This window comes from Arachis ipaensis, chromosome B9 (assembly GCF_059453495.1).
Source record: "Arachis ipaensis isolate K30076 ecotype BB chromosome B9, ASM5945349v1, whole genome shotgun sequence".
Taxonomy (NCBI): Eukaryota; Viridiplantae; Streptophyta; class Magnoliopsida; order Fabales; family Fabaceae; genus Arachis; species Arachis ipaensis.
Genome location: NC_142444.1, coordinates 17,380,685 through 17,394,757, shown reverse-complemented (window position 1 = coordinate 17,394,757; position 14,073 = coordinate 17,380,685). Strand labels below are relative to the sequence as shown.

General features: G+C 34.5%; 1 protein-coding gene across 1 annotated transcript; it reads left to right on the top strand.

Annotated features, from left to right (window-relative positions):
- Positions 1 to 4,141: 4,141 nt before the first annotated feature.
- EER4 (Transcription initiation factor TFIID subunit A) lies at positions 4,142 to 13,522 on the top strand. The gene is made up of 9 exons (XM_088498033.1): positions 4,142 to 5,079; positions 5,843 to 6,052; positions 7,405 to 7,986; positions 8,114 to 8,188; positions 8,477 to 8,555; positions 10,198 to 10,262; positions 10,366 to 10,401; positions 10,507 to 10,742; positions 13,243 to 13,522. Exons 1-8 carry the CDS (start codon positions 4,396 to 4,398, stop codon positions 10,687 to 10,689), a joined length of 1,914 nt encoding a protein of 637 aa, XP_088354159.1. The 5' UTR covers positions 4,142 to 4,395; the 3' UTR covers positions 10,690 to 10,742; positions 13,243 to 13,522.
- Positions 13,523 to 14,073: the final 551 nt, after the last annotated feature.

The window sequence follows — 14,073 nt, the reverse complement described above, 5'->3', positions numbered from 1 at the left end:
TTAAGGCTCCGTTTGGATTGTGCTTTGGGACAAATATAGAGACAAAGAAATAGAGATGGAAAAATTAAAGACAGAAATGGGAACAAAATTGTTTTTGTATCTTGGTTGCTAAAATCATAGATACAAATATAGAAAAAAAAAGAGAGTAATTTTTATCCATCTTTCTCTTACATTAAACAAATCTCAACTTTCTTCCACCACTCCTACTCACTAGAGATCATCAATTCAAACCGAAATTTACAAATATAGGAATATTACGGGAATATTACATTTAAATAATCAACTTAAATTAAAAATTATTAACATATTTTATTTTGCTAATTTCATGACTAGTAAATAATAGTATTGTTATCAATAGTACCAAAAACTTCAGAAGAGTTATTTTCTCTCTAGAAGAGGCTTTGACTTTAAAGATTCTTAATGAAATAAGTACATTATAAGAATATTGAACATTAGATATATTACAATTCTATTTTACAACCTGTATTAGATCACCTTTTCATAAAAAAATTCATACAATATTTTGTTCAGATGGAATTTATTTATCATAAAAAAAAAATTCATACAATATTTTGTTCAGATCACCTTTTCTCTTTTTATTATTATATTTATTATATTAATATTATTTTTTAATAAATGCTTAAATATATGATATAAAAGTATAAATTAATTAGTAAAATATTTAAAATTAAAAAATATTATTTATTACGAAAATAAGTGAATGATTTTCCGTGTAATTTTTAAATATATAAATAAAAAATGCAATAAAAATATGTAATAACTTTAAAAAATTGTGTTTAAAAATAAAAAAGCTATTTTTTCTTTTTATATTTTTTTTAAAAGAAATTATGTGTTTAGAGTAAAAGATTTCATGTATCAGATTATAACTGAATACATATCTACCCATAAAAAAAAAAAAGAAGGATTTGGATCCTCTAAAGTTTGATCTATCCATAAAAAAAAGAAGGATTTGGATCCTCTAAAGTTTGAATTTCACTTTAGAGAGTAAAGTGTGATCTTCTATCCTTGAATAATTTCCCTTTCATATTTATTATTGGTCCTACCTATGAAATCAATGGTGAGAGATCACATTTTATTCTCTAAAGTGAAATTCAAATTTTAGAGGACCCAAATCCAAAAAAAAAAATTACCATTTATACCCATGAAATATAAACTTTTGCTAACAAATCTATTCAAATTCAAAAAAATTATTTGAAATTTCCAAATTACCCTCTAATATAACCCATCTCTAACTTCTACTCTTACACCACACCACCACTTTTCCAATCCCAAACCCTACCACCACTGAAATTCTTCCTCACCATCACCCTAAACCCTAACTACCACCATCACTCAAGTAAACACAGGACAAGTACAAACTTCAACCATGTCTTATTGTAACTCCATTGAAGGGGTAGCAAATGTGACAGCCATAGGATACAGGACCCAATCAGTTTCCAACCAACCAAACCTTCGCTCGGCAGTGACAGCAGCGGACTCTTGCTCTCCTTCCTCGTTACGGTTCTTCCTCCCTCACTGAGCAGCGTCGATGACGATGGTGGCAGTGACACCCGTTGACGTCGTCGCCCTCTCCTCCTTCTCCGATCTCTTGCACGCTCTCTTTCTTCCAGACCAGCGACAACGACAGCGACAGACTCAATCAATGGCGGTGACAGACGCGACGGAGCCGGCAGCAACAAGGCGCGATGATGCGATAGTGGCAACGAGCCCCCACGTTGCTAGTGCGGTCTCCCTCCCCCTCTTCTTCCCTTCTTCGTCCTCGGATGGGGGTGTCTGTAATGTCTCTGTGTGTGAGTTTTGGAGGGACAGGGGGTGGTGGCTGGGTGAAAAGGGTGAGGGTTAGAAACTCTTCCATTTAGGGTGGCTGGGTGAAGGAGATGGTGGTGGGATTTGAGATTAGAAGGGACAAGGAATGGTGGCTAGATGAAGAGGGTTAGGATTAGAAACTCTTCCATTTAGGGTGGTTGGATGAAGGGGGTGGTGGTGGAATTTGAGATTAGAAAAGTGGCGGTAAAGATAAGGGTATTAGGGATTTTAGGTAGTTTTTTAGTGTTTGGATAATTTTATTGTGCGGAACTCATATTTTATTGATACAAATGGTAATTTCTTTTTTTTTTATGGGTAGATATGTCAACGTTTTTAACTTTCATGGGTAGAAATGATAGTTTACTCAAGAATTAATTATTGACTACAAATAACCCTTTTTAATATTCTCAATTAATAAAAATGGTCTTTTCTTCTATTTTTTTATTTTTCTAAACATTAATCATTTTTTTTACTGCAACTTGAAATTTATTACAAATAGGATAAAATATGGGTAAATGACTAAAATAAAATATTTGGACATTAAATTTACCTAAATACAACTTTTACATATTGCATACACAAATGCAATTTTTCACTAAATTATATAGACCGCGAGAGGAGTCTACGGATTCTAAATATACATAAACCGCTATACCCTTCTAACTGTTTATGTTGATATGCAAAATAGCTAGAAACCGCGGCAATTTTGCATAAACCGAAATACAACTTTTCGATATTGAATACACAAATGCAATTTTTTTCTAAACTAGATAAATCGCGAGAGGAGTCCCACGGATTCCAAATATACATAAACCGCTGCACCCTTCCAGTGGTTTATGTTGAGTTTATAGTCAATTTAATTCTAAAATTTATAGTTCTAAAATTTAGGATTGAACAAATATATTTGTTGAATTTTTTTATTTAGTATTGAGTACGTACTGTCTGAATTAAAAGAATTATGATGAATAATATATCAACTTACTAGTCTTATTTTTAAATGGTTAATCTATATAAATATAATTAATTATTTTAAGATTGTAATTTATTTTATATTTTGATATTATATAAAAATAAATTTTCGTTAAGCTTTCCCTACATGCGTATTATGAGAATTAATATATTTTATTTACCTATTTATATAAAAAAATTGTTTTAAATGACTATGAGCATTCTTATAGATAATTTCTGTTATTTGACCATGGATCTTTCCACCTTCTTCTTGACCTGACAATTAGGTTGAGTATATTTATAATAAATTCTAGGATACTCGTTACCTTGTACTTGTTTTTGACCATACTTTTTCCAATTATAACCATCCTCCGAGAGACAGAGTAAAGAGGCAAAGGATTAGAATCGGCAAGAGTGGCATTGTTCTTAAACTTGAGGAAAAAATTAGGAGCATCATTGAGATTTTTTTGATCAACTGGCAGAGAACTTAGTCAATGAAACGAGCCAGTAGTTGGAGAAGGCATAGCCTGAGAAAATAAATGAAATAAATAAATAAATAAACACAGACTAAAAAAATTGATCTTCTAATAAAATTCAAACAGAATAATCAAAAGAGTGGTTAAAAAAATCAACAAAAAAATATAAAAAAAAAGAGAAAGCGGAATAACATGAGAATTAGGGAGCATGATGGAAAAATTAAGCAATACATTGGACTAATGCCAGGGTATAGTAATGCATCGTGATGCAGAACAAGAAGATGGAGATGTAGAAGCGAAAAGTGTCGCGGTTTATGCACATTTCACATATACATAGAAATTGCGAGGCCCTACCACAGTTTTTAGCCATTTTGCATATCAACATAAATCGCTGGAGGGGTGTAGCGATTTATGTATATTTGGAATTCGTGGGACGTTCTCACGATTTATTTAGTTTAGTAAAAAATTGTATTTACATATGTAATATGCAAAAGTTGTATTTTGATAAATTTAATGTCTAAATATTTTATTTTAGTCATTTGTCCATAAAATATGTTTTATCTTTAAAATTTGTTAAAAATTTTAAAAATACTTATAAAATTTATTTTATTTCAATTTTATTTTTGAAAATTTTAATTTATATTAAATATATCTTTAATAACTAAATTTTTAAAAAATTTAGGACCAACTCAGTAATAATACATGACAACTATATTTAATTTACTTATAATAAAAATTATTCGGTAAAGTTATGACTAAATTTTTTTAAATTTTTTAAAAATTAATCGTCAAAAATATATTTAATATAAATAAAAAACGTTTAAAAAAATTAAAAATAAAAAAAAGAAGAAGAAGTATATTTTATTACCCCCTTTAATCAAGTACTTTTTGAGAGAAAAAAAAAGGGGAAGAAAACTTATATAAGATGATCCCACCCGACGAAAGCATCGCGGTTCTTAGAGAAGGCGTGAAATCTTTTTCTCCCTGACGTGTACGATCGTGATTCAACAATTAACTCCGTCCTTCTTCTTCTTCCTCTTGCGATTCACTCAACCTCTCCGCCCAATTTGGCCATGTCCGCATCGCCGTGGAATTCATAGACTCACTCTCTGCTCTCCAATTCCACTAAGCAATTCTTCTACAAATGGCTGAAACTCCAAACGCCTCAACGTCCTCACCAAAACCCTCTACCATGGACCCTCAATCCCAGCCTTCCCAAAATCCAAACCCAAACCCAAACCCAATCCCTAATTCAAATCCCAACCCTTCAATGTCAGCGCAATCGCCTTCGATCTCAAACTTCTCTCAACAACAATCCCCTTCAATTCACAATATCTCTTCCCCTTCTCTCCCCCCTCTCCCCCAAGACCCTCAGCAATCACAGCAACAGCAACCACAACAGCAGCAGCAGCAACAGCTTCAGCAACAATCACAGCAACAGCAACAAACGCAACAGCAGCAACAACAGCAGCAGCAACAGTCGCTTGTGATGCAGCAGTCTCAGGGGATGACCATGAACCCTATGTCCCAATTCCAACTCCAGCAGACCCTCCAGCGGTCCCCTTCGATGACACGGGTCAATCAAATGCAGTCTCAGCAGCAGCAGCAGCAGCTTGGCGTTATGCGGCAGCAGGCTGGGTTGTACGGCGGCCAAATGAATTTCGGCGGTTCTGCTTCGGCGGCAGGTCAGCTGCAGAATCAGCAGCAGCAGCAGCAACAACAGCAGTTGGGAGGGTCGAGTCTTTCGCGCTCGGCTCTGATGGGGCAGAGTGGGCACTTCCCTATGTTGTCTAGTGCTGGAGCAGCGCAGTTTAACTTGTTGTCCTCGGTAATCATGAGTTGCTTTTATGGTCATTGTTTTCTTTTGTTATTGTTTGGCTTTCACCATGAATTGTTTTCTTTTATTGCTTAGTTATAGGATTGGGTTGGTAATATGTAAGATTCCTAATTTCGGGTGGTGAAATGTCAAGGAAAAAATAAGTTGAGTGTTATCGTGATGAAGATGTTGCGAGGTAAGATTGTATTAGGAATAAAATCATTAGGGAGGAAGTGGTGGTAGCACACTCTCAACCTAGAATGGTTTGGACAAATGTTGAGAAAGCCTATAAAAGGCTAGAAACCTCGTTAAGGAGAGTGGACTTGATAAAAGTTGTTCAGCAGTTAATGGTGTAAGCAGACCTAAACCATATGGGAAGCTATAGAAAGATACATAGAATTTAGTAGACATGATTTATGAGAGGACATTATGATCTTTTTTGAACCATGTACATGACCCTTCCTAGTGGAACATGATTTAGTAAAATTATGCTTTGCTGATGGATGCTAGACAGAGGAGTTCTTGGGTGACAATGATCACTTGCATTATTGGTTGTAATTCATGATTGTTCCATTCTAGCAGAAAATGTAACATTTCATGATTATTGTCATAGTCTTGGCTTGGAGAAGATAGATGATTTCAGGAGAGGCACTCTTTTTACTTCTATACGTTTGCTTTTGACTGGAGTTTTTTAAATTGTTGAATGACATTACTCGTAGATGCTGTTGTTTATTCAGAATGTTTTCTTTAGTAAGTAATTCTGAAGTTGCTGCAGCCAAGGCAGAAGGGTGGGCTAGTCCAGGGATCACAATTCTCATCAGCTAATTCTGCTGGACAGCCACATCAAGGAATGCAAGCAATGGGGATGATGGGGACGCCAAATCTCAGCTCGCAACTAAGAGCTGCTAATGGAGCCATGGCATATGCTCAGCAATTGCGAATAAGTCAAAGCCAGATGAGGCAGAATTCACTTACCTCTCAGCAGGTATAATCTATCCTTCTATTGTTTATATACATTTTGGCTTCAAATATTCCAATTTTAGCTTTATATGATATTTTATTGCACCCTTATTTTGATTATATTTTAAATGTCCTTCTGGTCAAATTTGTGTAGCATTTTTGACATTTCAATCTTTAATAATGATCTTTTCAAGTTATTTTTCAAATTATTTAAAATTTGTTTAGCATTTTTGATATTTCATGATTTAAATAACTTGCTTCAGTTTTGCACTCTTCTTTCTTATGCATTATCGGTTGGATTTGCGGACCTCAAGAAGTATAATTCAATTTATGAGTAGAGTGGTTGTCCTATTTTTATCTTTCTTGTTCATTGTGTCATGCTATCCGATAATGGACAGAGTTTAAACACACTGTAATATTATGTTAAAATCTCGTATTTTATCTTTCTCATGGGAGTGTTACCTGTGATTCACTTTCATTATTATCATAAGAACACGCAACAATGTAGAAGATTTTGGGTGATGTGGAGACAGTGGAGTTTAACAAATGAATTGTGAAAATTGAATTGACATACTATTATTCTGGTGTTACCATTATCTTTTTGTTGTGTTGTGTGCATTTAAGTTATGGCAATGGCAGCACGCATTGACTGTATCTTGTCACTCTCTCTTGCAATCCGAACTCTTATCTTTATTTGCCACCACTCCTTACTGTTTTGGTAATTACCAGTAAATTGGTTTCAGGTTGATGGTTTCATCCCTGAAACATTCAGCTATTGTTATGTTCACTAAGGAACCTCTAGCTATTGTATTTTATTTATTGAATCTCTTCAATGCCTTATTCTTCCAACTTTAGTCCACTTATAGAGGTTGGGTTCATTTATTGGCTAAATTCTGCATTTTTAGATCTGTAACCAAACCCCTAGATGAAAGGAAATAATGTAAAAGAAGAGAACCGAAACTGTCATGCAAGATCATTGACACTTGAAGTTTCTTTTCTAAGTCAAGCCTTCCGGAAGGATCTTTTTTTTTTTCTCCTCTTGGATTTTCCTAATAAATATTAATTGCCCCAAAGTAAAATTATTTCCAAATATATTGGTGGTTGATGAAATGTGTTCACATAATACAGTAAATGTACTAACTATTATGACTTGTGTTTCTAGTCCAAAATGTAAATGTGCATTTTTACAGTTGAATATTGATAGGAAAAGGAATTTCATGTTAATTTTTGTTGTGATGCAAAATTTACAGAAAAAAAATGATTAATTGGATGTGCTTAAACTGCAAACAGGTTCATTTTCTGGACGTAAAGAATCACTCTCATGTGTATGCAAGTGTATAATAAGTATGTAACATTAATAATCCCCTTGACTTGCAGGTTCAAGGCTTACCAAGACCGTCGTCATCGTTGGCCTTTATGAATTCCCCGTTATCTGGCTTGTCTCAGAATGGACAGCCTGCAATGATTAATTCTTTAACACAGCAACAGTGGTTTAAGCAAATGCCTGCAATGTCAGGTCCTGGTTCACCATTGCGTCTTCAACAGCAGAGGCAGCAACAACTGGCTTCACCTGCGGCTCAACTGCAACAAAGTATGACCTTGAATCCACATCAATTGTCCCAGTTAATGCAGCAACAAAAACCAATGGGGCAGCCTCAGCTGCAGCAACTGCAACAGCAGCAGCAGCAGCAGCAGCCACCCCAGCAGCAGCAACAGCAACAACTTCTACAGCAGCAGCAGCAACAACCGTCTCAACTTCAAGCATCTGTTCATCATCATCAGCAGCAGCAGTCTCCAAGGATGTCAGGACCCATGGGCCAAAAGTCACTTAGTCTTACAGGATCACAGCCAGATGCTACTGCATCTGGCGCAACTACCCCAGGGGGAAGCTCAAGCCAAGGAACTGAAGCGACAAACCAACTCCTTGGAAAAAGAAAGATACAGGAGTTAGTTGCACAGGTTGTTGTCATCATCATCATCATCATCATGATTATTATTATTATTATTATTATTATTATTATTTGCTTTTTCCTATATCTTTGTTTGTTGACAATATTTTTATCCATGATCTGCTGTCATCATACAGGTTGATCCACAGTGTAAGCTGGACCCTGAAGTTATAGACCTTTTTTTAGAGCTTGCTGATGACTTCATTGATGCAGTAAGGATTGTAACATGTCTGATTTCTTTGAAATTATTTGTAGTGAAGGACTTACTTTTTTTGGTAACTAAGAATACCTCTTAATTGAATGAAAGAGAAAAAGGAGAGAAAAGGGGGGGGGGGGGGGGGATGGGAATGTCATACAGGGGGGATCAAAGTTTGTTGCTGCTTCTTTTGCTACTACAGTGTATGCATGACTCATTGAGATTATACTACTTGACTTGTTCTAGATTGATTGTGCTTATCAATGTTCTGGAGAATTGTAAACTTAACTTTTCTTATATACAGGCGACAACACATGGTTGCATGTTGGCAAAACACAGAAAGTCATCCACTTTGGAGTCCAAGGATTTATTGCTACACCTAGGTATTTTGTGACTGTAACTATAGTTTAATTTTGATCCACCTTGCAAAAATCAAGAAATAATTATTCCGTTATTCAAACATTAATTAATTGAATTTTGACTGAACACTTTTTATTTCACAAAATTTACAGTAACATGCCTTTTGCTTCTGTGATTATGATAGGAACCTGGTATTTAGGCCTAAGGGAGATTGAATTCCTGTGGGGAATCCAGCTCTAGAAACATGTACACAAGTAACAAAATAGAAAAGAATAGCCTGGGCACTTAAAAGATGCCCTTCACTGCTTCATCATCCATTGTCGGTTTTCCTCACTCTTACACAGAAATAGCCTGTGTGCATGCAAATTTTTTAGTTGCAAGAGTAACCCTTCAACTGCTCTTGATTCTCATCTCAGCAATTACCCTTCATATATGCTTGACTTGAATCCTTTTCTTCCTTCTTTTCCATGAGTCCTTTCATTGACCAATGCTTCTTCTTACCTTCTTGCCTACAGATTGCAATTACACTTTCATATCTCATGTTTCTTCTTTTATACATAACTTTCTCAGTTAGCCGAGTGATGAATTATTAATCTGAAACTAATGCTATAGTACCTTTCTATTGATTTTATAGATTTCTTTTCCCAATAGGAATTTACTTTCATACTCTGTGGGGTCTGCATTTATGCAGTGAACAATCATAAGTAGTAAATTATTATTATTATTATTATTATTATTATTATTATTATTAGGTTTAATTACTCTGTTAGTCTTTATAGTTTTACCAAATTTGCAATTAAATTCCTATACTTTTTTTCTTTTTCAATTGGGTTCCTACACTTCTTTTAATTTTGTAATTAAGTCATTTTCATGTCAAAAAATTAAAATTAACGAAATATTTCTCCCAAAAAACATGTGGTCAAAGATCTAATTAGGTTCTTAATCGTGGATACCTTCAATTTGCGAAAAAATATTAGTTAATTCTAACATTTTTTATACTAGGAATGACCTAATTAATAAATTAAATGCAGTGTAAGAACCCAATTGAAAGGAAAAAAATATAGGTCCTAATTGCAAAAACTTGGTAAAACTATAGGAACTAATAGAGTAATTAAACATTATTATTATTATTATTATTATTATTTGAGAGGTTACTAGACAATGTTACTGTGACTATTAAGCTTTATCTCACTAATTGGCATCAATTATTATGAATCAAAGTATCAAAAAAATGTAAAGCATTTTGTCCAAACTAGATAAGTTGTAGAAAATTCTTGCTATCATTGAGTCCCACTTGAGGATTTCATTTTTCAACATTGTCTCCCATGACCCAGCTTTATGTAACGCATATATCTGAAGCTTGTATTATGAATAAGAGATCATGGATTGCCCTCAAGTGAAGTAAAAGTTTTGATAAAAAAAAATATCATTAATACGGATAGAAGAATAATTCGAGGAAAAGCAGGATAAGAGATCCTCTGTACAATAGCAGAAAACAGACAAAAGAAGAGCTGTCTATGTAGCATTTCTTTCCAATCTCTCATCACGTTTGAGAGGAAAAGTCCTCTAATAATGCTAGGACTTGAATTATTATCATATTTATTTTTATGAAAAGAGTTAGATATCAGAGCTGTTGATTGACTTTGTTTTTTATTCCCTGTTCAGAGAAAAATTGGGATTTGAAGATACCAGGATATTCAAGTGAAGATAAAAAGAATCAAGGCAAACCTGTAAGCAATAGTTTTTCCTCCTTCTGTACCTCCTCTCTCCAGAACTGGAAAATCAATGTCTTACTATAATTAGGTTCTGATTTGCAATGCTTTGAACCTGCAGCTACAAAATGACCTACACAAGAGGCGCTTGGATATGGTAAAGTTGAAGTATTTATGTATAATGATTGATCTCTATACTTCTTTACCATTGGACACTAACATAATTGATGTCTTTCATGCATGTTAATCCTCCAACAATCAGATTCGTTCATTGATGGAATCATCACATGCCGAACCAAGTATGAACAATTCTAAAGACATAAGTAGACAGGGCATTCCTAACCCTGTTGGTGGCCACCACCTAATAAGGCCCCTGGGTTCAGAGCAATTGCTTTCTCATTCAACTAGCTCTCAAATGCTACAGCAAATAACAAGGTTTCAATAGTGATGATCGTAGTTCTTGGCTTCAAGCTGTTTGTTTTAACGGCCTCTATATTGGTAAGATGCATTCTCTATTACATATTTTTATCAATTTCAAAGTAGTTTGTCGGCATCATGGTGAGTGTTGTTTAGAGGATTTCATGTTAAATATTCATAATGCAAACATTAGTTAGGATAGATTTTCCTTTTTAGATATTTTAGTGTGTAGACATCTGATGTATTCAGATATTGTTATCAAGAGCTAGGGTTCTCCTTGTCTAACCTTGGCGCCATTGTCTGGCCAAGGTTTCTTTTCTTCCTATCTTGTCAAGTTGCCATCCTCAGGCTAGACCAACTGACTCTCCATCTTTTCTTGATTTTAGTGACTAAAAGAAAATGAGAATGACAAATCTTATAAAGAGATTTGCTATATGTACCACTCTTGAATACGTCAAGAGGCAAGAGTGGTACACCTTCGTTTAGTAATACAAGCTATTAAAAGCCTTTTTAATGTTAAGAAAATAAGTTTTAAATACCAAAAAAAGGTGGAGTACATGCATCATTTCTCTAAAATATCCTATAGTTTAAGTTTAGATTAAAATTTTTAACATAATGCTTACATGATAAGAGTTAATAGTCAAAATCGTCCCTAAAAGATACCTCGATTTCCATTTTCGTCCCCGAAAGATAAAATTAATCGAATTCATCCCCCAAAGATATCCTACCTGGTCACGTTCGTCCTTCCGTCATCTCCTTCGCTGAGTTGGCAAACGTCCGCTGACGTGTGTTGTTAACTGCCAACGTGGCAGACAATTAAAACGACGCAGTTTTGATACAAGGCTCTCCTAACCTTGAAACGTCGCCGTTTAGTCTTCAGAAGAGAGATTCAAACGTTGCAAAGCCTTAACCCCCATCATCATCTCCTTTTTTTTCTTTCCTGAAAATTCAAACCTAATCCAACCCTTTTCTTTTCCATTTCCGATTTCATTTCAAATTGACCTTACCTTCACGCACCTTCCCTTAGATCCCCAATTCCCACCTCGCAAAATCTCCACTTTTCCCCCATTCCGAGGAAACCATAAACCATGCTCGATCCAATGACTTTTTGAATTCCTTGCTTTCTCTCGGAGCTCCCCTTCATCTATCTTTGGATTTTGAATTCTCTCGCTTGGGTCGATGAATAACATGCCACAATAGTGTTCGAAAGCTAAAAGGTGATTTTTTTTTTTTTTTCATTTTTGGGTTTAGCTCTGTGTTTGAAGAGGGCAGAGAGAAAGGGAGTGACTGGCTGGTTAATGGGGATGGGTTCAAAATTGGAAGGACCGTCTACCCCAGCAAATCGACGTGACCCATATGAGGTGTTGTCTGAGTCAAGGGACTCTTCTGATCAAGAAATTAAAACTGCTTACAGAAAGCTAGCTCTCGAGTACGTTTGAATCTCTCTTCTGAAGACTAAACGGCGACGTTTCAAGGCTAGGAGAGCCTTGTACCAAAATTGCGTCGTTTTGATTGTCTGCCCCGTTGGCAGTTCACGACACACGTCAGCGGACGTTTGCCAACTCGGTGAAGGAGATGACGGAAGGACGAACGTGACCAGGTAGAGTATCTTTGGGGGACGAATTCGATTAATTTTATCTTTCAGGAACGAAAATGGAGATCGAGATATCTTTCAGGGACGATTTTGACTATTAACTCTACATGATAAATAAAATTAGTATTATACCATATATTTATATCAATAGGTATCGTTATATTAATTATGACATTTATCAATTTAACAAATTTGAATACTAAATTATAATTATATTTGTAGTCTTAAGAGATTTTTATACTAACTTTTCAAGTTATTATACAATTATATGTATAAACATCAAAACATCAACAATAGTAAGAAACAGGAAAAGTATACTTTATACCTCAGTTTGAGGTTGGTTTCAATTTTATTCAAGTTTCATTTCGTTTCAATTTTACTTTTCACGTTCTATTTTGTTTCAATTTTACCCTTAAATGTTTTTATGTTCAAAGATTAGTCAAAATTTTCGTTTTACCACTTTGGCCCCTTCTCTATTGATTTCCATCATCTCTTATCTTATCCAAACCCCATCTTCACCACCATCAAACCTACTATCATTTCCTTTCCTTTCTTCCTCACCAGTCACCACCAACAACCACCATCTTCAAATTTGAGAGTATTTTATCTCCCATGTTTATAATACAAAAATATCAATTAGGAGAACTTATCTCCGTATTAGGTATAATGTAAATTTGTAATTAGGTGTAAATCTTTGCTTCAAGTATAGAAGGTTCAGACGCTGAGGAGTTTTTAGCTCGTGCAATACATCAAAATGTAAATCCACAATAAAATACTTTTTCTAGTCTCTGTTATTGATCCAAGTTTCATAAGTGCTAATTCAATATAGGGACTCTCTTCCCAGAAATTAAAGGGTCATTATAACCCGTTTAAATTGAAGATAATTGAAATCCCCTGCTTGCTTTATTTGAATTGTTTTTTAACGGCACTATGCGAGCTGTTGGTCCAACTCTTCTCACGATTTGGTAATTTCTTTTGTTGATTCAGGTTGGAAGAGTTTGCTTGCTGTAACAGAGTAGCTTACAAGGGAATTGTAATTATTCAGTTTTTAGGTATGAATTAGGTGTTAAAGTATCCCCAGTAACTGGCAACATCCTCTTCCATCTCCTCAATAGTCTTCCCCTTTTATCTTTTTTCCACTGTTTGAGCCAATTTTATTATGGATTTGTATTGTTGCCTGCCTAGTTCAGTTGTAATTTAAGCATGCTTTATTGATTGGATTTACTTGTTATTTATTTCTGATTAATCAATTAATTAATATGCAAAACTGGTGTAAAGATCTCAAGTTCTAAATCTGGTGTAAAGCTATCAAGAAGCGGCTTAGGATTTTGATGTAATAATAATAAAATTGTACAACGTAAGAGGAGTTAACTTAGCCAGTTAGGGCCTGTGGGGCGCATTAAAGCATTTCTTTGTATCTTTCTCGTCTTTTCGGATTAGGACAATGTTTCTCAAACTCTGCTGACTTAAAATTATAGTCTAGTCTATTTTCGTAAAGCGAAGATGATGCTGGTATTTAGTATTTACATCATTTTTTTGGTACAATTTAAGTTTCATAATTCCCTTTTTTAATTATTAAAAGCATATGATGGAAAGAGACAAATGGAGAATGTAATGGATTTCTCCTTCCATATGAAAAAAGATGTGTATATTTGATTTGTTAAAAAAAGGTGGTTCAAGGTAGTTTTTTTTTATTTCACCAAATGTATTTAACGCTTCTGAAAGTTTCTACTCAATGCTAATTCGTATGGGCATGCAGGTTTTGATTGCTAAACGATGTTATTTTATTGATTGACCAACATGTCCGAACTCCCAGAA